This window comes from Babylonia areolata, chromosome 27 (genome assembly GCF_041734735.1).
Source record: "Babylonia areolata isolate BAREFJ2019XMU chromosome 27, ASM4173473v1, whole genome shotgun sequence".
Lineage (NCBI taxonomy): Eukaryota > Metazoa > Mollusca > Gastropoda > Neogastropoda > Buccinidae > Babylonia > Babylonia areolata.
The window spans coordinates 21666786-21694181 of NC_134902.1; the positions used below are offsets into that span (position 1 = coordinate 21666786).

The window sequence follows — 27396 nt, forward strand, 5'->3', positions numbered from 1 at the left end:
GTGGGAAAAGGGTTGAGATTCTTCCGATCTCCCAGGTCAACATATGTGCAGACCTGCTTTTGCCTGAACCCCCTTCGTGTATATATGCAAGCAGAAGATCAAATACAGACATTAAAGATCCTGTGACCCATGTCAGCATTCAGTGGGTTAGGGAAACCGAACCATACCCAGCATGCACACCCCCAAAAATGGAGTATGGTGGGGGTAAAAACGGTCATGCATAGTAAAAGCCCACTTGTGTACATACGAGTGAACGTGGGGGTTGCAGCCCACGAACGAAGAAGAAGATGGACTCAGCATCCATCTCTTGCTTTATAGTCATTGAATTCTAACTTCTTCTTGTTCTTCTGCGTTCACTCGTATGCACACGAGTGGGCTTTTACGTGTATGACCATTTTTACCCCGCCATGTAGGCAGCCATACTCCATTTTTGGGGGAGTGTATGCTGGGTATGTTCTTGTTTCCATAACCCACCGAACGCTGACATGGATTACAGGATCTTTAACATGCGTATTTGATCTTCTGCTTGCATATACACATGAAGGGGGTTCAGGCACTAGCAGGTCTGCACATATGTTGACCTGGGAGATCGTAAAAATCTCCACCCTTTACCCACCAGGCGCCGTCACCGTGATTCGAACCCGGGACCCTCAGATCGAAAGTCCAACGCTTTAACCATTCGGCTATGGCGCCCGTCATTGAATTGTAACATTTCATGATCTCTTTCCTGTGACAGGCCCAAGCCTACCCCTGCCGCTCCCCGGGACATGTTCCAGCGTTTTGTGTACGAGGATGGCTTCATCGCCTGTTCAGCCAATCGGCACTTGGTGCTGGCCGCTTCTGTTCAGGAGGGGCGGAACAGCGAGGTGGTGTTGGCGAAACGCCTTCCTGACGACCTCAGTCAGCGGTGGACGATCCACAGCAACGGGTCAGTGTGGGATAGAATAGAGTAGAATAGAACAGAATAGAGTAGAGTGGTGGTGTGTCCATCGAGATCGATGATGACCATCGTCATCCAGCTGGGGGATGGGGGGAGGGTGGTGGTGGGGTGGGGGGGAGGATGCTCATGAATCTACCTGTGAATGCGCAGATGGCTGAATAGTCCAATCTGTGCACGAAATGTTCGCTGACAGTTGGGGCAGACAAAGACAGGCATACCATTGTCAGGGAGCTTGTTTGCCCGTGACTTTCTGGCCTGCCTCTTCTGAACAGCTGCAGCAGTCCTGTTGGCCTCGCACAACTTGGCGCCTTTGTGCACAGCAGCGCGCCATTTGTCACGGTCCACTGCAGATTCCTCCCAGGAGTCAGGGTTGATATCAAACGCTTTCAGAGAGACTTTCAGAGTATCTCTGAAGCGCTTCTTCTGACCTCCGTGTGATCTCTTCCCTTGTTGCAGCTCGCCATAGAAGAGCCTTTTGGGCAGCCGATGGTCTGGTATGCGCGCCACGTGTCCAGCCCAGCGAAGCTGGGACTGCATCAGCATGGTGAAGATGCTGGGAAGGGTGGCTTTTGCGAGCACCTCTGTGTCTGGGGTCCTGTCTTGCCACTTGATGTTCAGTAGCTTCCTGAGGCATGTTGTGTGGAAGTGGTTCAGCTTCTTGGCATGTCGTTGGTACACTGTCCAAGTTTCGCAGGTGTACAGTAGTGTGGGGAGAACTACTTCTCTGTAGACCTTTAGCTTGGTCTCAAGACTAATGCCTCTTCTGTTCCAGACATTTACATTGAGTCTACCAAAAGTTGCGCTTGCTCTTGCAATCCTGACGTTCACTTCATCGTCGATGGTCGCATTTCGTGACAGTGTGCTGCCAAGGTATGTGAACCGCTCCACCGCACTGAGTCTCTGACTGTTGACTGTGATGTTGGGCTCAACGTAGGGTTTCCCTGGGGCTGGCTGATGTAGAACTTCAGTTTTCCTCGTGCTGATGGTAAGGCCGAAGTTCCTGCTGGCAGTGGCAAACTTGTCGACGCTGAGTTGCATGTCAGCTTCAGATCCAGCGTTGAGGGCACAATCATCAGCAAACAAAAAGTCTCTGATGATGTCTGTCATGACCTTCGTTTTTGCTTGAAGCCTTCTGAGGTTAAACAACTTGCCATCTGTTCGGTACTTTAGGCCGATTCCAACATCGCCATCTCTGAAGGCATCAGTAAGCATTGCAGAGAACATGAGGCTGAACAGCGTTGGAGCCAGGACGCAGCCTTGCTTGACACCATTTGTGACAGCAAAAGGAGCAGATGTTTCGCCATTGTCCTGGACTCGAGCCTGCATGCCTTCATGGAATTGGCTGACCAAGGAAATAAATTTCCGAGGGCATCCATACTTGGCCATGATCTTCCACAGTCCCTCTCTACTCACGGTGTCGAAGGCCTTAGTGAGGTCGACATAGGTGGAGAACAGATCAGCATTTTGCTCCTGACATTTCTCTTGCAGCTGCCTTGCAGCAAACACCATGCCGGTGGTTCCGCGCTCTTTTCGGAATCCACATTGGCTCTCAGGCAAATGACCTTGGTCAAGGTGTGCTGTGAGGCGGTTTAGTAGGATCCTGGCAAGTATCTTGCCTGCGATGGAGAGCAAGGAAATGCCCCGATGGTTATCACAGGCTTGCCGGTTCCCCTTTCGCTTGTACAAGTGAATGATAGATGCATCTTTGAAATCCTGGGGGATCGTCTCTTCTTTCCACATGAGTGAGTACAGCTGATGGAGCTTCTCAGTCAGCACAGTGCCTCCATCCTTGTAGACCTCTGCTGGTATGGAGTCTGAGCCAGGTGCTTTGCCACTGGATAGCAGACGGATTGCTTTCTGGGTCTCAAGAGGTGTTGGCAGATCGTCCAGTGCTTCCTTGATGGGGACTTGTGGGAGACGGTCTATGGCTTCATCATTTATGGAGGAAGGGCGATTTAAGACACTGATGAAGTGCTCAGCCCAGCGTTTGAGAATTTTCTCCTTCTCGGTGATCAAGGTATTACCATCTGCACTGAGGAGGGAGGATGATCCTGAGGATGTGGGGCCGTAGACTTCTTTTAAGGCATCATAGAACTTCTTCATATCGTGCCTGTCAGCATATCCCTGGATCTCATCTGCTTTGTCACTCAGCCACTTATCCTGCATTTGGCGTAACTTTTGCTGAACAGTCCTGTGGATGGCATCGTACGAATCCTTTTTTGATGTGGACTTTGGGTTGCTCAGGTAGGCTTGATGCAGACGGCGTTTCTCATCCAGAAGCTGCCTGATTTCATCACAGTTTTCATCAAACCAGTCTTTGTGCTTTCTGGTCATGGGTCCCAGTGTCTCTGAAGCTGTACTATAGATCAGCTCACGCAGGGTCCTCCAGTCAGACTCCACATTCTGGTTGTCCAGAGAGGTGGATTCCAGACGATCTTCCAGCAGCTCCACAAAGGACTGTTTGATGGTGATGTTTTTCAGCTTAGCGATGTTGAGCCGTTTTGGAGCCTTCTGGCCTTGGGGGCGTCTCTTGGGCTGGATTCGAATATTCAGCTTCGAGACTACAAGGCGATGGTCTGTCCAACACTCGGCGCCGCACATGGTCTTTGTTACACGTACATCTTGCCTATCCCTTTTCTGACAATGACATAATCGATGAGATGCCAATGCTTTGAGCGAGGGTGCATCCATGACGTCCTGTTATGGGTAGGGAGGCAGAAAACTGTGTTGGTTATCAGCAGTTCGTGCTCTGCACAGGTCTGAAGCAAAAGCAATCCATTTGGGTTGCAGTGGCCCACACCGTGCTTTCCAATCACTCCATCCCAGGAGATGTAGTCAGAGCCAACTCTAGCATTGAAGTCCCCAAGAATGATGAGCTTGTCTGCTTTAGGGATAGCAGCAATGACAGAGTGAAGGTCCTCGTAGAACTTCGCCTTCACTTCATTCGGGTTGGTCATGGTTGGGGCGTAGGCACGGACAATGGTGAGGTGCTTCTGGCCAGATGCCAGTGGGAGTTTCATGGTCATAAGCCTATCGTTGACTCCCTTTGGGATTCCAGCTAGCTTGCTGACAAGTGCTGTTTTTACTGCAAAACTAACGCCAGCCTCACGTCGCTCTTCGCTTCCTCGTCCACTCCAGAAGAAGGTGTAACCAGATCCCTGTTCACAGAGCTTGCCTTCGCCTGCAAGCCGAGTCTCACTCAAGGCTGCAATGTCAATGTTGTATCTGGCGAGTTTGGATGCAACTAGTGCTGTTCTCCTTTGGGGTCTGTCCGTGTTATCTCTGTCCAGGAGAGTCCTTATGTTCCAAGCACCAATGGTGAGAGGAACGATCTTTGTTTTTTTCTTTTCTTTCTTGTTGTTTCGACCTCTGATGTAGGGTCCCCGCCAGCCGCGGTATGCTGGCCAGGGTGATATGGAGCAGGCAATTTTTAGGGCACCTTTTCTAGCCCCTTCCTCATGCCAGGGAGGTGAGCAGTGCATTCCTAAAGAGGGCTGCTCAGACGCTCAGACGGCTGCCGAGCTCCATCGCTGCTCCTGTCGACGAAGAACGACCCTATGGCCTGAGCCGCCTGCGTGCAGGTCTGTGGCTGCGACTGCCAGTGTACCCACACCTGTTGTTTCATCACTCGCCTGTCATCACAGGACTTTGGGGTGAAGAAATGATGAAGGATGAAAGGTCATTTTGGATGACTGATGACTTGCGTGATGAGTTTGTTTAAAGTGAAGAGGAGTTGCGCAACGTAGACCTCACTCTCTCGTCCGGGTCCACCAATTTCCAGTGGCAAGACTAAGTCGAGACGACTGGAAGATGAGCACGGATGCAGTGGATGACCAAGATATCCTTTCGGTGTCTCATCTTGCTCTCTGCACTCCACAGTGCGTTGCTGTAACCGCCTTCCTCTCCGTTGAACCGATAGGTTTCTTCCGCAGATTCTGCCGGATCCAGACTTCGCATGCATGGGTAGACACACCCCAGGGGCCAACTGCGTGTGGCATGCACACAGCACGGTGGAGCTAGATGGCCGTCGGTGGCTCTCCTGAGCCAACGCCCTTTTATGGATCTCCATAAGGGTGTCTAGCCACCCGCCTCACCAGTCCCGGAAGGGAGCGGTGGGAGTGCCGGTTTAGTCGCCGGCAACCCGACCCTGAACAGGTTGTACTGGATTACAGGTTGCCAGTAGCAGATTTAATGACCTGACCTGACTCTCCACACTCCACTACTCCGGGGCCAAACTCCACTGTTCTAACAGGGACTTTTCTTACTTTTTCTTCTCATAAAATGACCGAAACAAAGGCCATACTCCATTATTAAAAAGGAAAATTTCCTACTTTTTCTTCACAATAACTGACCACAATCTGGGCCACACTCCACTATTTCGGGGCCAAACTCCACTGTTCTAACAGGTACTTTTCTTACCTTTTTTCTTATAAAATGACCAAAGCATAGGCCATACTCCATTATTAAAAAAGGAAAAATTTCCTACTTTTCTTTAAATTCACTGACCACAATCTGGGCCACACTCCACAATTCCGGGGCCAAACTCCACTGTTCTAACGGGACTTTTCTTACTTTTTCTCCTCATAAAATGACCGAAACAAAGGCCATACTCCATTATTAAAAAGGAAAATTTTCTACTTTTTCTTCACATTAACTGACCACAATCTGGGCCACACTCCAGAGTAGAGTAGGATAGAATGGAATAGAGTAGAATAGAATAAAATAGAATAGATACTTTGTCATGAAAGCTCAAGGTTTATAAAACACAAGACAATACATTTGTATACTTTAAAGCGTTAATGGAATGGAATAGAATACTTTGTCATGAAAGCTCAAGGTTTATAAAAGACAAGACAATACATTTGTATACTTTAAAGCGTTGTTATTGGTTTTGCCAAACAAAAAAAACATTGTAGTCTCAAAAGGATGAAGTCCCAATAATAAATATCAACTGACACCCTGATTGTGCATGTATACAAACCAAGGGTATGCTTTTAAGGGTTTATATATACAGGGGTCAAGCATCTGCTCTTTCTTTAGTATCTTTTTTTTTTCCAAGCAGATGTGGTGTAAGCATAATTATTTGGATCAGTCCACATGCTTGGACACCTCCTTGGAACTGAATCAGAAGCATGGTGTGTGAAAGTGTGTTTAAACATATATCTCAGTGGTGTGTGTGTGTGTGTGTGTGTGTGTGTGTTTAAACATATATCTCAGTGGTGTGTGTGTGTGTGTGTGTGTGTGTGTGTGTGTGTGTGTGTTTAAACATATATCTCAGTGGTGTGTGTGTGGTGTGTGTGTGTGTGTTTAAACATATATCTCAGTGGTGTGTGTGTGTGTGTGTGTGTGTGTGTGTGTGTGTGATTAAACATATATCTCAGTGGTGTGTGTGTGTGTGTGTGTGTGTGTGTAAACATATATCTCTGTGGTGTGTGTGTGTGTGTGTGTGTGTGTGTGTGTGTGTGTGTGTGTGTGTGTAAACATATATCTCTGTGGTGTGTGTGTGTGTGTGTGTGTGTGTGAACATATATCTCTGTGGTGTGTGTGTGTGTGTGTGTGTGTGTGTGTTTAAACATATATCTCAGTGGTGTGTGTGGTGTGTGTGTGTGTGTGTGTGTGTGTGTGTGTGTGTGTTTAAACATATATCTCAGTGGTGTGTGTGTGTGTGTGTGTGTGTGTGTGTGTGTGATTAAACATATATCTCAGTGGTGTGTGTGTGTGTGAGTGTGTGTGTGTGTGTGTATGTGTGTGTGTGTAAACATATATCTCTGTGGTGTGTGTGTGTGTGTGTGTGTGTGTTTAAACATATATCTCAGTGGTGTGTGTGGTGTGTGTGTGTGTGTGTGTGTTTGTTTGTTTAAACATATATCTCAGTGGTGTGTGTGTGTGTGTGTGTGTGTGTGTGTGTGTGTGTGTGTGTGTGTTTAAACATATATCTCAGTGGTGTGTGTGTGTGTGTGTGTGTGTGTGTGTGTGTGTGTGTGTGTGTGTGTGTGTGTTTAAACATATATCTCAGTGGTGTGTGGTGTGTGTGTGTGTGTGTGTGTGTGTGTGTGTGTGTTTAAACATATCTCAGTGGTGTGTGTGTGTGTGTGTGTGTGTGTGTTTAAACATATATCTCAGTGGTGTGTGTGTGTGGTGTGTGTGTGTAAGTGTGTGTTTAAACATATATCTCAGTGGTGTGTGTGTGTGTGTGTGTGTGTGTGTGTGTGTGTGTGTGTGTTTAAACATATATCTCAGTGGTGTGTGTGGTGTGTGTGTGTGTGTGTGTGTGTTTAAACATTTATCTCAGTGGTGTGTGTGTTTGTTTAAACATTTATCTCAGTGGTGTGTGTGTGTGGTGTGTGTGTGTGTAAGTGTGTGTTTAAACATATATCTCAGTGGTGTGTGTGTGTGTGTGTGTGTGTGTGTGTGTTTGTTTAAACATTTATCTCAGTGGTGTGTGTGTTTGTTTAAACATTTATCTCAGTGGTGTGTGTGTTTTTTTTAAACATTTATCTCAGTGGTGTGTGTGTGTAGTGTGTGTGTGTAAGTGTGTGTTTAAACATATATCTCAGTGGGGTGTGTGTGTGTGTGTGTGTGTGTGTGTGTGTGTGTGTGTGTGTGTGTGTGTTTAAACATATATCTCAGTGGTGTGTGTGTGTGTGTGTGTGTGTGTGTGTGTGTGTTTAAACATATATCTCAGTGGTGTGTGTGGTGTGTGTGTGTGTGTGTGTGTGTGTGTGTGTGTGTTTAAACATATATCTCAGTGGTGTGTGTGTGTGTGTGTGTGTGTGTGTGTGTGTGTGTGTGTTTGTTTAAACATATATCTCAGTGGTGTGTGTGTGTGTGTGTGTGTGTGTTTAAACATATATCTCAGTGGTGTGTGTGTGTGTATGTGTGTTTAAACGTATCTCAGTGGTGTGTGTGTGTGTGTGTGTGTGTGTGTGTGTGTGTGTGTGTGTGTTTAAACATATATCTCAGTGGTGTGTGTGTGTGTAAGTGTGTGTTTAAACATATATCTCAGTGGTGTGTGTGTGTGTGTGTGTGTGTGTGTGTGTGTGTGTAAACATGTATCTCAGCGGTGTGTGTGTGTGTGTGTTTGTGTGTTTAAACATATATCTCAGTGGTGTGTGTGTGTGTGTGTGTGTGTGTGTGTTTAAACATATATCTCAGTGGTGTGTGTGTGTGTGTGTGTTTAAACATATATCTCAGTGGTGTGTGTGTGTGTGTGTGTGTGTGTGTGTGAGAGAGAGAGAGAGAGAGAGAGAGAGAGACCATAGCAAGAATCAGTGAGACATTGGACTTCTGATCCACTGTTCACCAGAGAGATCCAGATTCGAGGCTTCCTTTGGGCATGGTGTTGTGTCCATGGGGAAGGCACTTTACTCTGACTTTCCTCACTCCACCCAGGTGTGATTGGTCACCTGACTTCAATTAATAATAATAATAATAATAAGATGCAGACTTATACTGCACCATACCCCCATCTCAAATGGGGCTTACTGCGCTTTACAGTAAGATATGCATATTTAAAACTAAGTGGCATAAAAAAATATGTATAAGAAAAATAAAATAGAATGAAAATGAAATAAGATAAAACAGACATAGTCTCACATCACATTTGCTATGATAAATATTATGCTAAAATCTACATACTTCAAGGTAAGTGACACACACACACGTATACATACACACACATGTATAGATACATATACATACATTATATAATTATGCATATACACACACACACAAATCAGGGAAGGCTGATAAAAAGACGAGAGTTCCTAACCTTCCTGTGTGGAACCCTTGACACACAGAATTCAAATTTGCTGCTCTAATGTATATGAAAACCTTAGGGGCCTTTAACATGTGTGTGTGTGTGTGTCTGTGTGTGTGTCTGTGTTTGTTGGTAAATGGTGGGTGAAGAGGATGGTGTATGTTTGCATGTATGGGTATATGTGAGCACATGCAAGTGAAGGTGTAAATTTGGTAGTTTTTATTTTCTATCCATCCCAGTCTGAAAGTGGAAAACAGTGCAATTGATTTCAAAACTTATCTGAAGTACAATGAGGCCAGGAGATCAAATGATTAACAAATAGTAAAGAGCGGTAACTCTCTCCACACACAAGGTACATAACTTCAAGCCAGTGCTGCTTACGCTACCAATTCAGCTAGCACACAGGTAAATAAAAGGTACATTGGAACAAACCCAGACACTTCCCCAAAAAAGGAAGCGCCGGGCTTGCTCTTATACCGTTTATTTGACATGTGCACACAGCAGCAATGACAGAAGAAATGTGCAAACACAAATTGTCTCCTGGCCTTATTGTTTATTAATTTCAAGTTTCAGTGTATCAAAGAAATCAGGTTTGTGGTCCATGTGGTGCATGCAGACACTTTTTGTTATGTGGACTTGATACACAATGACATTATCTTCATTTTCACATGAGATTGTGTTGATTCTTCAATTATTGTACTTTTTATGAATTTTTGAAATTTTGGGTATTGCGAAATCCTCAAAATTTACAGTGGGTAAAAAGATTGGAACTGCTATGAATTAAAACTCAGAGAATATTTTCATATATACTCATGACAAAACTTCAATAACATGTCTTAAAACAATCATGCAAAGTCTCATGGTTGTAGGTTTACTCATCATTGAGCAAGTCCAAGGTATGTTGTCAAGGCCAGAAACTTGACGACTTGCGTCAAAATTGAACAAAATAAACACTTTCATGATTCAGCAAGCAGTCTTTATTGACAATTTTTTTTCATTGTTAAAGACATTTTTACAGTGGAAAAACTTATGTATATGATAGAAGAGATGTTCAAAAATCAAAATCCATCAAAAACCCAAATCATGAAAAATCATCATTTTGGTCTCTTTTGCACTTAAAGTGCTAAACAAAAGTAATGCAATTCCGAGAGGAAGAAGTCCCAATGAATAGTGACTGACATCCTGATACCTGAATTCAACTGAGGTGACAGTACCTTCACTGACAACAGCATACTCCTTAGCAGCACTCAAGGTGGTTAATCACGAGCGCCGTTTTTTTCTGCCCACAGGGAAATCCGCTCTCGATACAACCAGAAGCAGGTGCTGACGGTGTCCTTCCCGACGGACATGAACATCAAGGGAGGTGACTCTCAGCCACAGCCGCTGGTGGGGTGCGCCATCACCCTACAGAGCCGACGCCTGAACCAGTTTGGCCACGCCCACCAGCGCTGGCACTACGACGCGGAGACGGGCTTCATCTCTGCCTTCAACACTGACCTGCCTGACAGAGGTCTGTTGTGGGTGTTCAGGAGAGATGCCCTGCTTTTTCTTGAAGGAAGAAGTTGGTAGAATGGTTAAGGTGCTTATCTGCTAGTACAGTGTCAGTTAGAATCTGGGTTTGATTACTGCTCTCCGCTGCCATCTTTTAACTCACTCAGTACGGCCAGTCCTCTCTTCTCCTGTACACAGACCCCTCGGATGTCCAGTGGGTGTCTGAATGACCCAACCTTTAGCTTCCGTTGTCAGAATTGTGGTATTCTTTGTCAACATTCACGTCTTCAGTATAACAGCCGTCCGCTTGCAATATTTTGATGATGGTAATTGGGGTGAAACGCTGTTAACGTCGTCTCTTTCACCGTTCGTATGGAGAGAGTTAAGGAGGAAGGCGGCGGCAAATTGGTTAAGATGCTTATCTGCCAACACAGTGTCCATGAGAATCTGGGACTGATTCCTGTTCTCGCCCTTTCTCCCAAGTTTGACTGGAAAAATCAAACTGAGAGTCTAGTCATTCAGACGAGACGATAAATGGCCTCCTACCAGTTTGCGGCACACACATGGTGCTCTGAAAAAGAACCCATGGCAACACAAGGCTTGTCATCTGGCAAAATTCTGTTGAAGAATTCCACGCAGAAAGATACAAAAATGTGTTATACATGCATTTAAGGCCTGACTAGCGCGTTGGGTAATGCTGCAGTGAGGTCTCTGCCTTGCGGATTTGGTATAGTGTATATAGAATTGTCCAAAGTCAGTGATGTCTCTTTGAGAAGCTGAAACTGAAACTCAGGAGAGTTGAGAAGAATTGAGTCGAATGACCTACTGGCTGATGCCCTGGAGGTAAAGTTGGTCATAGCTAGGGTCTTGGTTTGATGATGGTTGCGTTATTTGAGGAGGGGGAGGCGGGGGGGAGTCCTGGATGTCTCTGTCTGGATGGGGGGTCTCTCTGGCGTTCTGAGGGGGGAGTTCTGGCTGTCTGTTGGGGGGGGGGGGGGGGGGGGGGGAGAATTTGGAATTCAGGTGTTTTTTGTTTGTATGTTGTTTGTTTGCTTGTTGTTGTTTTTTTAGATATATTTGACTCACTTGTGTAAACAAAGTGAGTCTATGTTTTAACCCGGTGTTCGGTTGTGTGTGTGTGTGTGTGTGTGTCTGTCTGTCTGTCTGTCTGTGTGTCTGTGGTAAACCTTAACATTGACATTTTCTCTGCAAATACTTTGTCAGTTGACACCAAATTTGGCATAAAAATAGGAAAAATTCAGTTCTTTCCAGTCATCTTGTTTAAAACAATATTGCACCTCTGGGATGGGCACACAACAAAAAGAAGCCTAATTATATGCAAACTGCATTTACTGTTACATTTATATTTTTTGTATTCTCTAAACTTGGCACTTTGATCTGATATTCTGACCCAACAACAAGAGCAGTCATTATTATCATTTTTTGTTCAAACAGAAACTTATTTTGTTAAGCATAGAAGTTTTATTTATTTTGCAAACGTTTTGGTGCAGATAGTAAAAAAGGGAAATTACTCTGTAATTAATGCTAGGGGACTTAATTCGCTTTAAACTGATCTTTCTCATCTTAAACATTACATTTTGAAATTATACACAATACATAAAAAGCTTGGATTTTTTTTTCAGTGTATCACAAGTGAGTCTTGAAGGCCTTGCCTCTCTTGTTTCTTTTAGTTTTCATGTTCTGTTCGTTAAGTTTCAGTCTTTTTTATTGGTTTGTTTTAGTGTTGCTTTTCTGTTACTTCATCAGGGTTTTTTTCAGTTGTTTGTTTTTCAGTTTTATTTGTTTGTTTCAATGATGCTTTTTTTTTTTTTTTTTTTTTTTTTAGTTTGTTTCAGTGTTGTTTTTTCTGTCTTAATGGCTTGTTTCTGTGTTGGTTTTCTCTTTTATTAGTATGGTTCTATGTTGTGTTTGGCTTTAATGTTAGTTTTTTTTTGTGGTTTATTAGTTTGATTCAGTGCTGGTTTTCTCTTTTATTAGTATGGTTCTATGTTGTGTTTGGCTTTAATGTTAGTGGGTTTTTTTTTTGTATGAGTGTTTTATTAGTTTGTTTCTGTGTTGGTTTTCTCTTTTATTAGTATGCTTCTATGTTGTGTTTGGCTTTAATGTTAGTGTGTGTGTGTGTGTTTTATTAGTTTGTTTCAGTGTTGTTGTGGGTGTTTTTCTTTCTCAGGTTTGCTTTATGATCATACAAATACCTTGAAGGTTAAAAGAAGTGGAAGGAGAGGAGTGGTTCCCGCCTTTCTGTGCTGAGCCCTGGACACAGTGAATATAGATTAACTGCCCCTTTTGGTGGAAGAAAAGCTGTGGGACCTTCAACCTTTTAACTTTTATTTTATTTTTTTTTTTATTTTTTATTGTTGTTATCTTTTCTTTAGCAGCATTACATAAATTATTGCAGCTGATGTATGAGTCATAACCTATCCACAGCTACGACAGCACATTGTCTGATGTCTCAGGTGCAGCAATGGCGTTGTCATAATGTGCCCGACTTGAAAGTGACAGTCAATAGGTTTGAGTCCAAAATCCAGACCAGGATTTTTTTTTTTTTTTTTTTACCCCTCCCCCACCAGACTTTGAGTGGTGGACAGGAAATCTGTTGTGGCAAAAAGTGAAACAATGTATAACAGTGCAATACAACACAATGCATTACAGTAATATAAATATTTGTATATATTGTTACAGAAATCACGGCGGCTAACAAGTCAGATGTGTGCACCTTTGCCATCGCTGGTCCTGTTGAGATTGACCAGCCGGTAAGTGTCGCTGTCTGTCTTTTCCTCTTCTTTGACTTTGTCATCATCATCATCATCATCATCTTGTTGTTGTTGTTGTTGTTGTTGTTGTTGTTGTTGTTGTTCCTCTTCTTCTTCTTCTTCTTTTTTCTTCTTCTTCTCCTCCTCCTCCTGTTTCTTCTTCTAATTCTTGTTCTTCATCATAAGGAGATTAGTTTTTTTTAAGAACAGAAAAAAGTAATACACTTTTTTTTACAACGAAACTCAGAATGATCATGGCATATTTTTAGGCTATGAAACTATGTCACTAACAATATACAAGGTATAGACGTATTGTATCTGCTCTAAAAGAGAACATTTTGTTGACATGTTTTCTGGTAAAAAGGCAACATGAAAAACAGGGCATTAAGATTTCACACCATACATATCATTAGGCTCTCGAATTATGCCACTTATTGTGTGTATCAGTAAGTCTACATGTAGTGAATGCATGCATGAGTATTTATCATGGTTTTTGTTGGTTTTTTTACTTCCCGATACAGGAGTACAGAGCAAAAACTTATTGAAATATGCGCTGTGCATGTCAAGTAGGCTATACATGCAGCGAATGTGTGCATGTGCATTTATCATGCTTTTGTTTCTCAATACAGGGGTACAGAGCAGAAATCAGCACACGCAACAAAACGAAGGGTCTGAAAGTGTGTGTGTCGTGTGCTCGGGCCATGAGAGGGCGCTACAAGCTGCAGGCTCTGCCGCCCAATACACCGTTTGCCTGTGCTATGGGAGAGGGTCAGTGTGCGAGTGTGTGCATGTGTGTGTATGTGTGTTCATGTCTTTGTGTGTGTGTGTGTGTGTGTGTGTGTGTGTGTGTGTGTGTTCATGTCTTTGTGTGTGTGTGATTGTGCATGTGTGTGTGTGTGTGTGTGTGTGTGTGTGTGTGTGTTTGTATGTGTGTGTTCTTCTTCAGTTTAGCGTCTATTCACTATAAGTGTTCTTCTTCTTCTTCTTCTTCTTCTTCTTCTTCTTCTTTTTCTTCTTCTTCTTCTTCTCCTCCACCTCCTTCTCCTCCTGTTTCTTCTTCTAATTCTTGTTCTTCATCAGTGTGTGAGTGTGTGCATGTGTATGTATGTATGTTCATGTCTTTGTGTGTGTGTGTGTGTGTGTGTGTGTGTGTGTGTTCATGTCTTTGTGTGTGTGTGATTGTGCATGTGTGTGTGTGTGTGTGTTTGTTTGTATGTGTGTGTGTGTGTGCTTGTGTTTGTATGTGTGTATGTATAAATGTATGTGTTACTGTGTTTGCTTGTATATGTGTGTTCATGTTGGTGGGTGTTTGTGTATGTGTGCATTTGTGTGCGTGGGTGTGTCATCTGTTGTTTGACTAGCTATCGTCCATTGTCAGTGTCTGTGTGCTTAACGTCAAGAAGTTTTTGTATGCATGTATGTGTTTGTGTGACTGGTGTGTGTATGCATAATGTGGTGTGTGTGTGTGAGTGTGTGTTTGGGTAATAGTGTGTGGTTGCGAGCATATGTGCATATGTGTGTCATCTGTTATTTGACTTACGGCAGTCTGTATCAAGCCAAGAAACACAAGCTGTAATCCCTTTTTAACTTAAGTCGTTATCCTGTTTTCAAAAACTTAAATCAAGCTGTCATGTTGTTGGTTTTTTTTTGTTTTGGTTTTTTGGTTTATTCCCAGCCAGGAAAAACAGACTTCACTTAAGTTATGATCATATTTTGGACTAACTGTCTAGATCTAGCCAAAACAAGCTGTTGTCTGTTGTTGTTTTTTTTCCACATACTTACGGTCGCGTTTTTGACTAAAGCTGTAGTCAGCCTGCCTGGTTTTTCTCTTAAAGCTGTCTTTTTTATTCTTTTTTTTTATACTTAAGAAGTTTCTTCTTTTTTTTTTTTTTTTACACTAAAGCTGCCATATGTTGTTTTTTTTGTTGTTGTTTATTTGTTGTTGTTTTTTTTTTTACTTTTTCACTGTGAAAAACACTTCCCAGCTCCAAATACTTTATAAACAATGCTTAGTCACAAGCTTCGGTTCATGTCGAAACACAGTGGACTTGTTCACTTCAAACTGGGTCAGGGAGCAAAGCTTACTCATTGTTCTATTGATGAGAAACTGGCGGCAGCTATCAAGCTTTGTTACAGTGTGAAAAACGATCCTTTTTAACATGACCCCTGAGAACAAAGGCTAGTAGTCATTGTTCTATTGGTGAGAAACCAGCTACAGCTCTCAAGCTTTGTTACAGTGTGAAAAACAGTCCTTCTAACATGACCCTTGGATGTCACCTACGATGTTGTTATTGTCCAGTCAACTAAGGTCATCTATGGGCAGTGAAAGAGTTAACTCACTCAGTACGGCCAGTCCTCTCTTCTCCTCTACACAGACCCCTCGGATGTCCAGTGGGTGTCTGAATGACCCAACCTTTAGCTTCCATCGTCAGAATTGTGGTATTCTTTGTCAACATTCACGTCTTCAGTATAAGAGCCTTCCACTTGCAATATTTTGATGATGGTAATTGGGGTGAAACGCTGTTAACGTCGTCTCTTTCGCCGTTCGTATGGAGAGAGTTAAGCTGGTCATCAGTTTATTTATTTATTTATTTACTTCCTGTCTGAGGGCTGGATGTGAAAATGCAGCTATGCTTACCCCACTACCCTCGTGAAATAAAAATTTGTTTCGTTTGTCCAGCCAAGAAACACAAGCTGCCGTCCATCGGCAGTTTCCGCGTGCTGAACGGGAAGGTAGACCTGTCCACCCATGAGGCAGAGATCACTCTTCAGAAGTGGGAGGAGCAGCTGGAGAACCTCCGGCAGCAGACCACCGTGACCATCTACAAGGAGATCAACGCCGCCCGCACCGTCACTACTGTCAAGGTCATGGCCTACAAGAACGGTGAAGGTCGTATGAGGGCTGGAGAGATCATTTGCGGCTCGACGGTGGAAGGGGTGAGGATTTTGTTTTTTTTGTTTTTGTTTTTGTTTTGTTTGTTTGTTTGTGTGCATGTGTGTGTGTGTGTGTGTGTGTGTGTGTGTATACGTGTGTGTGTGTGTTTTCTCTGTGTGTGTGTTTGTTTGCTTGTTACAACTTGTAAAACAAATCTAAGAAACATTTCGTTTTCAAGCCGTCATAACCTTCAACCTAATTATCCACGTTCTCTGCTCAGATCCTACAGCAGTGCATGTCGAGGCTGGGTTTGAACACCAGCGCCCGGCGCTTGTACGCTGAGGACGGTACCATCCTGATGGACGTGGATGACATTGTGGAGGTGGCGGTCAACCTGTACCGCAACGCTCTGGCCGACAAACTGGACGCCATGCTGGAGGGGTCCGGGGAAGGTCTGGACGGTCAGTTGGAATCTTGTTTTATCGTATCTCTTGTCTCCTCCCACTCCTCTGCTCTCCCCTTGTGTCCCCCCTCCATTGCAGTATTCCTGTGATGTGTGTGTGCTTGTGGGTTGGTGTGTGTGTGTGTGTGTGGGTGTGTGTGTGTGTGTGTGTGCTTGTGGGTTGGTGTGTGAGTGTGTGTGTGTGTGTGTGTGTGTGTGTGTGTGTGTGTTTTGTGCCTTTTCCACATGGTTATTTATATATCTGCAATATGCAGTATTGTATAGGTGGATACTGATCTTGTTTTCCACTTCTGTGTCGTTCATATACTCTTGTGTTGTGGAATGCACTGATATATATCGTTCGTTCATTCTTTTGCTTAACGTCTATCCACATTTGTGATTTTAGATGAAAATCCATTTTCTCACCCATCCCACCCATGCCTTAAATCATCACTACTTTCCCTGTTCCTCTCTCCTCAATTAACATTAAAAAAAAAGAAGAAGAAGAAGAAGAATATAAACAAAATAAATAAACTAACTTTTCAACCAGCAGAATCACAACAAAGAGCCAGTTGGGCTCCAAATTAAACTGAACTATTTCAAACATGTTGATTATCATATAAGACATTTCTAATGGAAACAGATGGAACTGCAAATTTTATAAATGACATAGGTAAATATGGTTTTAACTGTTCACATTTATAGATGATATGCACAGGGTAATTTCATTGCCACAAATGCAAGTCACATTTGAAGCATATTTTGTGTGTGTGTGTGTGTGTGTGTGTGTGTGTGTGTGTGTGTGTGTGTGTGTATCTGTACTGTTTCATGTGAGGTGCTCAGAGGCCATCTATAGGGAGTTTGCACCATATGAGTACAATATATTAATATTATTATCGTTATTATTATCTCATGTAAACTTTCATTATGATGATGATAATTATTATTATTATCATCATGTAGAGTGATGGCCTAGTGGTAACTAGCCTGCCTAGGAAGTGAGAGAATCTGAGCACACTGGTTCGAATCCCATAGTCACCAGTATTTTGTCCCCCCTCCACTAGACCTTGAGTGTGGTGGTCTGGACGCTAGTCATTTGGATGAGACGATAAACTGAGGTCCTGTTTGCAGCATGCACTTAGCGCACGTAAAAGAACAAAAGTGTTGTTCTTAGCAAAATTCTGTAGAAAAAAATCCACTTTGATAGGAAAATGAATAAAATTGCAGGCAGATGAAAAAAAAAAAAGAAAAAAAAAGGGGTGGGTGGGGGTGGGGGGGGGGGGGGGGTGTGACTCTGTCAGTGTAGCGATGTGCTGTCCCTGAGGGAGAGCAGCCTGCAGCCTGAATTTTAAGCAGAGAAATCTGTTGTGACAAAAAAAAGTAATACAATACAACTCGATACAGTACAATACAATGTAATACGATACAACATAACACAACACAATGCAATACAATGCAATGCAATGCAATACAATACAGCACAGTACAATACAATACAATACAATACAATACAATGCATATATTCTTCTTCTACTTCTTCTTCTTCTTATTTATGATCAAACAATGATTCAGGAACAGAAGAGGAAGAGAGACTCAAGCAGCTTCAGCACACAAGAATTCCATAGTTTCTCTGGCCATCTTAGTACATGTTTTGACTTTCATCCCTTTGATTCACGATGGCATATGCGTGTGAAAGGTGGTTGTGATATCTCTAAACACAAGATTCAGTGCTGCATGAGCACATTTATTATTTTATTTATTGATCTTTGATCCTTTCGATTCAAGAGTTTTGCTTGGGGTGTGAAAGCCAGGTATGGAAGCGCTTTCATTTGTCTCCACACAAAATTCAGTCCCACATAAAGTCATTGATCTTAGCTGTTATTGTTATTGTTCTTATTGTTCTTCTTCTTCTCATGATTATGATTATTAGTATCATTATTTTATTGTTTTCTTTCATATTATTATTATTGTTGTTGTTGTTGTTGACATCATCATCATCATCATCATTGTCATGATCATGATCACCATCATGTGGAGTGATGGCCTAGAGGTAACGCGTCCGCCTAGGATAGCGAGAGAATCTGAGCACGCTGGTTCAAATTATGGCTCAGCCGCCAATATTTTCTCCCTCTCCACTAGACCTTGAGTGGTGGTCTGGACACTAGTCATTCGGTTGAGACAATAATCCGAGGTCCTGTGTGCAGCATGCACTTAGCGCACGGAAAAGAACCCATGGCAACAAAAGGGTTGTTCCTGGCAAAATTCTGTAGAGAAATCCACTTCAGTAGGAAAAAACAAATAAAACTGCATGCAGGAAAAAAAAAAGAAAAAAAAAGGGTGGCGCTGTAGTGTAGCGACGCGCTGTCCCTGGGGAGAGCAGCCCGAATTTCATGCAGAGAAATGTGTTGTGATAAAAAGAGAAATACAAATACAAATACAAAATACAAATCATCAAAACTGACATCATCATCATCATCGTGTGCTCTACCAGACAACCGTGAGGAGGAGGAGCGGCTGCACCAGCTCCAGCAGTCGGCCACACAGGAAGTGGACGCCATGGTCAGCCAGGCCCTGTCCAACGTCCAGCTCTTCGGGGAGGAGGGGGAGGACAACGAGAGGGGTCAGGGTGAAGGGGGGTCACTCCGGGCCAACGACAACGAGGAGGAGGAGGAGGAGGAGGAGGGGGGTGACGGCCGGGCCAAAACCACGCCCAGAACCATGGAGGATGGACGTGAGTGGGAGTGGGCGTGGAGGTTTTTTTTAAATTTTATTCATGTGTCTATTCCTTTTTTTTTGTTACTGCCTTATCATCTGCACTGTTTCAATGGCATTACTCCCACACCACTCATTCCGAGTCCCCCCATACACGGCCACACCCACATTCGTCTGTCTCAGTCCCAGCGCCAGTAGTCCACAGGGAACAATCGATGTTAGGTTGCCAGGAGGCCACACACCAAATGAGACCCTGCACTGCTGCTGAGTCACTTCAGTGGTAGTCAGTAGTAGTGCCTGTTCTGATTTAATGTACTTATGACACCGCCTACTAAGCCCCTGACTGACAACAGCAATGGTTTAGTCGCGGAACAAGACTCAGTGAGTGTCTCCCCCAGAGTGGAGACCGCCACCACATCCCTCCAACAGCAGTCCCCCATGAATCCACCGACACTGAAGACCTTGACAAGACTCACCCCAAGCGTGGAAGTGGGGAAAGGGGGGTGGAAGTGGGGGGGAGAGAGTATCGAAACTGACGTCACGATGAGAGCAGAGCATGAAAGGCCACATAATTTGGGACTTTTCTTTCAAGTTGATGATGATGGAAGAGGAGGAGGATGGCGATGACTATGATAATGAAGAGGAGGGGGAGGGGGAGGAGGTGATGGCCATGCCAAAACCACACCCAGGACAATGGAGGATGGATGTCAGTGGTTGGAGTGGGTGTGTGTGTGGGGGGTGGGGGGGGAGGCGGTTATATGCTTGTTTATTTATTTATTTTTTCTCAAGGCCTGACTAAGTACGTTGGGTTACGCTGCTGGTCAGGCATCTGCTTGGCAGATGTGGTGTAGCGTATGCGGATTTGACTGAATGCAGTGATGCCTCCTTGAGCTACTGATACTGATACTTATTATTAATAGTATTATTATTATTTGTGCCCAATGCTCAGCTTATGTCACAGATATACATACGTTTACAGTTGGGTCAACAGCAAAGTTAGAGCTGCATGATCAATGGTTTCTTCGTTGCACTGGGAAGTCGTTTACAGCTTAGTCTTTTCGTGAAGGACTATAACTCTCAAACTAGGAGGCAAGATGGCACTGGCTCTTAGAATTGCAGCCTAGGGGGCTGGCTGGATTTTGGGATCCATCACAACGCCGACTGACCTAAAACCCTCTTGGCCGAGAGAGTGGGGATGTAACTTGGGCAAACACTCTCCACTGTCATCAAATTCTTGCCCAGTTCGTCGGGACAGTATTGCCTCCTTTGCTGTTCTGATGGTCATAGACATGACTAACTGTCTTACAATCATTTATTTATTAATGTTGTCTTCTTTTTTTTCTCTCTCTCAAGGCGTGACTAAGCTATTTGTCTCTCTCTCTCGTTGTCTCTCTATGTCTGTTGTCATTTGTAGTACATGGTAACCTCCCCTCAACCCCCAGACACTGTTGGTCAGGCATCTGCTTAACTCACTCAGTACGGCCAGTCCTCTCTTCTCCTCTACACAGACCCCTCGGATGTCCTGTGGGTGTCTGAATGACCCAACCTTTAGCTTCCGTCGTCAGAATTGTGGTATTCTTTGTCAACATTCACCTCTTCAGTATAAGAGCCTGTGTGTGTGTGTGTGTGTGTTTGGTGGGGTGTTAAATTTGTTTGTGTGTATTTTTGTATATCTATGTCTGCTTCTTTCTTTATCGGTTTTCACTTAGTGATATCAAACATGTGTGTGTGTGTGTGTGTGTGTTCGTGTGTTTGCATTTATGCACACATAGACGTGAGAGTGTATGTGCTGATAAATGGAGATATACAAAGAAAGGATTAATTAGAACAGTGCAATCAAACGTCTGTCTGTGTCTGTGAATGTGCATATGTTTATATGTGTGTTCTTGTGCATGTCTCTGAGAGAGAGACAGAGAGAGAGAGGAGAGAGAGAGAGATGAATATGGTATGGTGTGAATTATGGGGAGGGAAGGGGGAATGACTGTTTTCCTGTTTTATCCAGAGGGGGAAATATTGACCGTTTTAATTAAGGGGCAATAAATTTTGACTGTTTTATTCAGTGGGCGATAAGAATTGAGTGTTTTATTCAGACGACAATTATTATTGACTGTTTTATCCAGAAGGCAAAAAAATATCGACTGCTTTATCTAGAGAGCAATAGATATTTACCGTTTTATTCAGATGGCGATAAATTTCGTTCTTTTTTTTTTTCCAGAGGGCGACACCATGGAAGACAACAAGATTGCCAGGAGGAGGGAACAGCTGCTGAGCAGAATAGAGTTGCCCCCCCTAGACACCATCCTTCGCTACCCCATCGAGGTGTGGGTGTCCAGTGGCAAGAACTTTGTGGCGCCAGAAGGTGTGTTGGGTGTTGTGGTGTTACTTCTCACTTTTCTCAACGCTTTGAGGAGGAAGGTAGCAGAGTGGTTAAGATGTTCAACTGTCAATACAGAGAGTCCATGAGGGTGTGGGTTCGAATCCCGCTCTCGTCCTTTCTCCAAGTTTGACTGGAAAATCAAACTGAGCGTCTAGTCTTTCGGATGAGATGATAAACCAAGTTCCAGTGTGCTGCACGCATTTGGCGCACTAAAAAAGAACCCTTGGCAACAAAAGTGTTGTCCTCTGGCAAAATTATGTATAAAGAAATCCACTCTGATAGGTACACAATTATATAAGCATGCACTTAAGGCCTGACAAGCGTGTTGGGTTATGCTGCTGGTCAGGCATCTGCCTAGCAGATGTGGTGTAGCGTATATGGATTTGTCGGAAGGCAGTGATGCCTCCTTGAGAAGCTGAAACTGAAATTTAACGCCCTGACTGCTGTCGTGAGAGTATGGTGGTCAGTGAGTGGTCGTGACTTCTTCTTCGTTCGTGGGCTGCAACTCCCATGTTCACTCGTGTGTACACGAGTGGGCTTTTACCTGTATGACCGTTTTTACCCCCACCATGCAGGCAGCCATACTCTGTTTTTGGGGTTGTGCATGCTGGGTATGTACTTGTTTCCATAACCCACCGAACGCCGACATGGGTTACAGGATCTTTAACGTGCGTATTTGATCTTGTGCTTGCGTATACACACGAAGGGGGTTCAGGCACAAGCAGGTCTGCACATATGTTGGCGCTTCACTGAAATAAGATGGCAACCCCCAGCCCCCCACCCTGATATTTTTTTCCATTCAAGAATCGGGATTTTGGGTATAGCATGTTCTTCCAATCTTTCCTTGGTTCAAGCAAAGCTTGTCAATGCTTATTATATCTTTAAAATAATGTTAAATGTTTGATTATCAGTCAGCATATTTTTAAAGTAATGTTAGACATTTGTGTTCAGTGGTAGGTATTTGACTGTCAATAACCATGTTTTTAAAATAATGGTAAACGTTTGTTTGTGTTCAGTGGTAGATATTTGACTGTCAATAGCCATGTTTTTAAAATAATGGTAAATGTTTGTGTTCATTTGTAGATATTTGACTGCCAATAGCCATGTTTTTAAAATATTGGTAAATGTTTGTGTTCAGTGGTAGATATTTGACTGTCAATAACCATGTTTTCAAAATAATGGTAAATGTTTGTGTTCAGTGGTAGATATTTGACTGTCAATAACCATGTTTTCAAAATATTGGTAAATGTTTGTGTTCAGTGGTAGATATTTGACTGTCAATAACCATGTTTTCAAAATATTGGTAAATGTTTGTGTTCAGTGGTAGATATTTGACTGTCAATAACCATGCTTTCAAAATAATGGTAAATGTTTGTGTTCAGTGGTAGATATTTGACTGTCAATAACCATGCTTTCAAAATAATGGTAAATGTTTGTGTTCAGTGGTAGATATTTGACTGTCAATAACCATGTTTTCAAAATAATGGTAAATGTTTGTGTTCAGTGGTAGAGTCCAAGGAAGAGAACCGTCGCAAGAAGAGGGCGGTGCGTGCTCAGGTGTGCTTGGAACTGGACGTGGAGAAACACTGCCTACGACAGATGAAAGGTGGGGGTCTCCTCTTCTCCTTCTCCTTCTTCTTGATACTTAGATAGCACCTTTCTTCTGTCAAGAGGCCAGACTATGGAGTTATGTCCTTGGGTAAAACCGCTTTAGTGTGATCTTCCTCACTTCACCAATGTGTGAATATTTGTATTTGATTTGTATTTGAATTTCTTTTTATCACAACAGATTTCTCTGTGTGAAATTCGGGCTGCTCTCCCCAGGGAGAGTGCGTCACTACACTACAGCGCCACCCGTTTTTTTTGTATTTTTTCCTGCGTACAGTTTTATTTGTTTTTCCTATCGAAGTAGATTTTTCTACAGAATTTTGCCAGGAACAACCCTTTTGTTGCCGTGGGTTCTTTTATGTGCGCTAAGTGCATGCTGCACACAGGGACATCGGTTTATCGTCTCATCCAAATGACTAGCGTCCAGACCACCACTCAGATTCTAGTGGAGGGGGAGAAAATATCAGGCGGCTGAGCCGTGATTCAAACCAGCACGCTCAGATTCTCTCGCTTCCTAGGCGGACGCGTTACCTCTAGGCCATCACTCCATGATGATGATCCAGCAATTACTTGATGATGATGATGATGATGATGATGATATGATAATTTGGATACTTATAAAGCGCCTACCCTCGGTCAGAGACCAAGCTGTAAGCGCTTTACAAACATGGAGTCATTTGCACAGCAGGCTGCCTACCTGGCTAGAGCTGACTGAAAGCTGCTACTGGGCGCTCATCATTCCTTTCCTGTGTCATTCAGTCAGGTTTCAGTCATGCAAACATACACACTCATACAGACATGTAACATTTTGCAGGTATGACTGTTTATTTTTATTTACCCCACCCTATAGGCAGCCACACTTCATTCTAGGGGGTGTGTATGCTGGGTATATTCTTGTTTCTATAACCCACCAGATGCTGACATGGATTATGGAAGTTTTAACATGCGTGTTAGATCTTCTGCATGCGTATACACATGATGAGAGTCCAGGCACTGGCAGGTCTGCAAACATGCTGATCTGGGAGATCGGAAAAATCTCCATCCTTATTAACCCACCAGGTACCGTTAACCAAGATTCAGATTGAAAGTCAGATCGGAAAAATCTCCACCCTTATTAACCCACCAGGTACCGTTAACCAAGATTCAGATTGAAAGTCCCAACACTTAAACCACTTGGCTGTTGCGCCCATGTGGGTCGTGCAGGTCGGAGGTTCAAGGACAAGAGCCCTGGAGCGTACCGCTCGACGCTGAGTGCCGCACAGCCTGTGGTTCTGGAGGGACACTGGCAAGACGCCACTGCAGAGGAGCGCCACAAACACCAGTCCGTCCACAAACTGCAGGTAGGCCTCCCTGTCTGTCTGTCTGTCTGGCTGGTTGGTTGACTGGCTGGCTGTCTGGTTGAATGGTTAGCTGTTTGCTTAGCTGCCTGGATGTCTGGTTTGCTGGTTGGTTAGCTGTCTGGCTGGTTAGTAGGCTGTCTGGTTGAATGGTTAGTTGTCTGGTTAGCTGGTTGGTTAGGTGGCTGGTGGGCTGGTTTGCTGTTTGGTTAGCTGGCTGGATGTCTAGTTTGCTGTTTGGTTAGTTGTCTGGCTGGTGGGCTGGTTTGCTGTTTGGTTAACGGTCTGGCTGGCTGGTGGGGTGGTTTGCTGTTTGATTAGCTGTCTGGCTGGTGGGGTGGTTTGCTGTTTGGTTAGCTGTCTGGCTGGTGGGGTGGTATGCTGTTTGGTTAGCTGTCTGGCTGGTGGGGTGGTTTGCTGTTTGGTTAGCTGTCTGGCTGGTGGGGTGGTTTGCTGTTTGGTTAGCTGTCTGGCTGGTGGGCTGGTTTGCTGTTTGGTTAGCTGTCTGGCTGGTGGGCTGGTTTGCTGTTTGGTTAGCTGTCTGGCTGGTGGGCTGGTTTGTTGTTTGCTTAGCTGGCTGGCTGGTGGGCTGGTTTGCTGTTTGGTTAGCTGTCTGGCTGGTGGGCTGTTTGGTTGGTGGGCTGGTTTGTTGTTTGCTTAGCTGGCTGGCTGGTGGGCTGGTTTGCTGTTTGGTTGGCTGTCTGGCTGGTTTGCTGTTTGGTTAGCTGTCTGGCCGGTGGGCTGTTTGGTTGGCTGTCTGGCTGGTGGGCTGGTTTGCTGTTTGGTTAGCTGGGGGGTCACTCTTGACAAGTCACTAATGACTATGCGTGGGTCATTCAAGGTTAGTCCAGAATGATCTCAGGGGGGGTAAAACCCAACAGGGGGGCGGGGCAGGGTGGGGGGTGGGTGCGGAGAGGGGGAGGGGGGGGGTAGTTTATAGCTGTTACACCAGCAGGCGGTGTTGACAGTCATGACATGGGGGATGATTCTGCAAAACGCCGTCCACAACAGGGCTATTTTCAGCAGTGTCTGACACAGACCTGCAGCTGATGTGGTAATACCGGCCAGACAGCTGAATCTTAACAGTTTGTGTGTCTCTGCCTCTTTTGTCCTTTTCTGCATCAATTCTCCCTCTCTCTCTCTCTCTCTCCCCACTCCATATCTGTCTCTTTCTGTCTGTCTGTTTTTCTGTCTGTCTGTCACTCTGTGTGTGTGTATTTCCCCAGACTAATTTACAGGTTTTCTTTACGACGGTAGATTGAAAAACAGGCCCTTTAGTACTGATTACTTTTCCATCAGTTAAAAAGAAAATTTGATTTCAATCTCTCTCTCTCTCTCTCTCTCTCTCTCTCTCTCTCTCTCTCTCTCTCACTTGAAAACTTAGAAAAATAGAATGAAGAAGAATAGCTTTTTCGCACACGCACACTATCACACACATGCCCAAAGTTACACTCATAGCATGTGCACGCACGCACGCACACACACGTGCACACACATGCACAGACACAGACAGACAGACAGACACACACACACACATGCTGGCGCACAAACATGTACACATTCACACATATACACATACATATACAAACACACACAGACACTCACAAACACAGACGCACACAGACACACAGAAACAGACGTGTGTGCACACGCGCACGCACGCGCGCGCACACAAACACACACACACTCACTCATGCATTCACATAGGTACAAACTGATCACCATTACGAAAACAAAAAACCTGAGATGAAAATGTAATCAAAACTAGGACATTGTGACCTTTTCAGAACATTTGATTTAAAAAAAATAAAAAATAAAAAAAAGGAAAAAAAAGAGTGGGAATAAGTATGACAAAAAATGTTATTAAAACAGAAACACAACGTTTCATTTTTCACAGACACAGATGTAGAAAGGATAAAAACAGTGGAGTCAGCAAGATATCATGAACAATAGAAACATGTCTGCAGTTGCACAATAGGTGTGCTGAGAAAAGGAATGAAATATATGTTGTATCTTTTGGCCAGGAATGCTAAATTTGGTTGTGAAAAACCAGGTCATTATGTTAACATCTATATCCGTTTAGACTGGACTCCCCATGAAGAAACATTTCTTTTTCAATCAGATCATGTGACATTTTCTCTCTGTCTCTGTCTCTCTGTGTCTGTGACTGTCCCTCTCTCACTGTCTCTGTCTCCATGTCTGGGTCTCTCTGTGTCACTTTCTCCCTGTTTGTCTGTCTGTCTAACCCCCCCCCCCCCCACCACCCAGCCCCCTTCTCTCTCTCTGTCTCTCTCTCTCTCTCACTCTCTCTCTCTCTCTTTCTCTTCATCTCTCTTAATTCTCTTTGGTTCACTTGAAACAATCTTCGTTCTCGCCCTCTTGTGATTGGACATAACTGGCATTGTAACATGTTTCATGCATTGTGATTGGACAAAACTGGCATTGTATCGTGTTTCATGCATTGTGATTGGACAGAACTGGCATTGTAACATGTTTCATGCATTGTGATTGGACAAAACTGGCATTGTAACATGTTTCATGCATTGTGATTGGACAAAACTGGCATTGTAACATGTTTCATGCATTGTGATTGGACAAAACTGGCATTGTAACATGTTTCATGCATTGTGATTGGACAAAACTGGCATTGTAACATGTGTTATGCAATGTGATTGGACAGAACTGGCATTGTAACATGTTTCATGCATTATGATTGGACAAAACTGGCATTGTAACGTGTTTTATGCAATGTGATTGGACAAAACTGGCATTGTAACATGTTTCATGCATTGTGATTGGACAAAACTGGCACTGTAATGTGTTTCATGCATTGTGATTGGGCAGAATTGGCTCTGCACTTGTTTACAGTGTTGTGGTTGGTCAGAACTGGCATTAGTAATGCGATTCATGCATTGTGATAAACCAGAACCACCTGGGGGAGATCCAGGCCAATCAGAAGCGAGAGAAGAGTCAGGTGGTGGGGATCAACCTATCAGGAGCCTTGTACAAACAGCCTGTGCTGGTGAGTATTGTCACTGTGATGGCCACAGCTTGGTTCCTCCCATAATCATGCCTTTGGTT

The 27396-nt window shown here is 43.8% G+C and overlaps 1 protein-coding gene across 1 annotated transcript in view; it reads left to right on the forward strand.

Moving 5' to 3' along the window:
• The window catches only part of LOC143301646 (doublecortin domain-containing protein 1-like), a 95001-nt gene that overhangs the window by 50394 nt on the left and 17211 nt on the right, over positions 1-27396 (forward strand). The window contains exons 28-38 of the mRNA XM_076616077.1: positions 737-928; positions 9989-10209; positions 12894-12964; positions 13594-13732; positions 15645-15901; positions 16120-16300; positions 18773-19012; positions 21209-21352; positions 22875-22976; positions 24182-24318; positions 27242-27337. Coding sequence (XP_076472192.1) covers positions 737-928; positions 9989-10209; positions 12894-12964; positions 13594-13732; positions 15645-15901; positions 16120-16300; positions 18773-19012; positions 21209-21352; positions 22875-22976; positions 24182-24318; positions 27242-27337 — 1780 coding nt within the window. The remainder of the gene's footprint in view (positions 1-736; positions 929-9988; positions 10210-12893; positions 12965-13593; positions 13733-15644; positions 15902-16119; positions 16301-18772; positions 19013-21208; positions 21353-22874; positions 22977-24181; positions 24319-27241; positions 27338-27396) is intronic.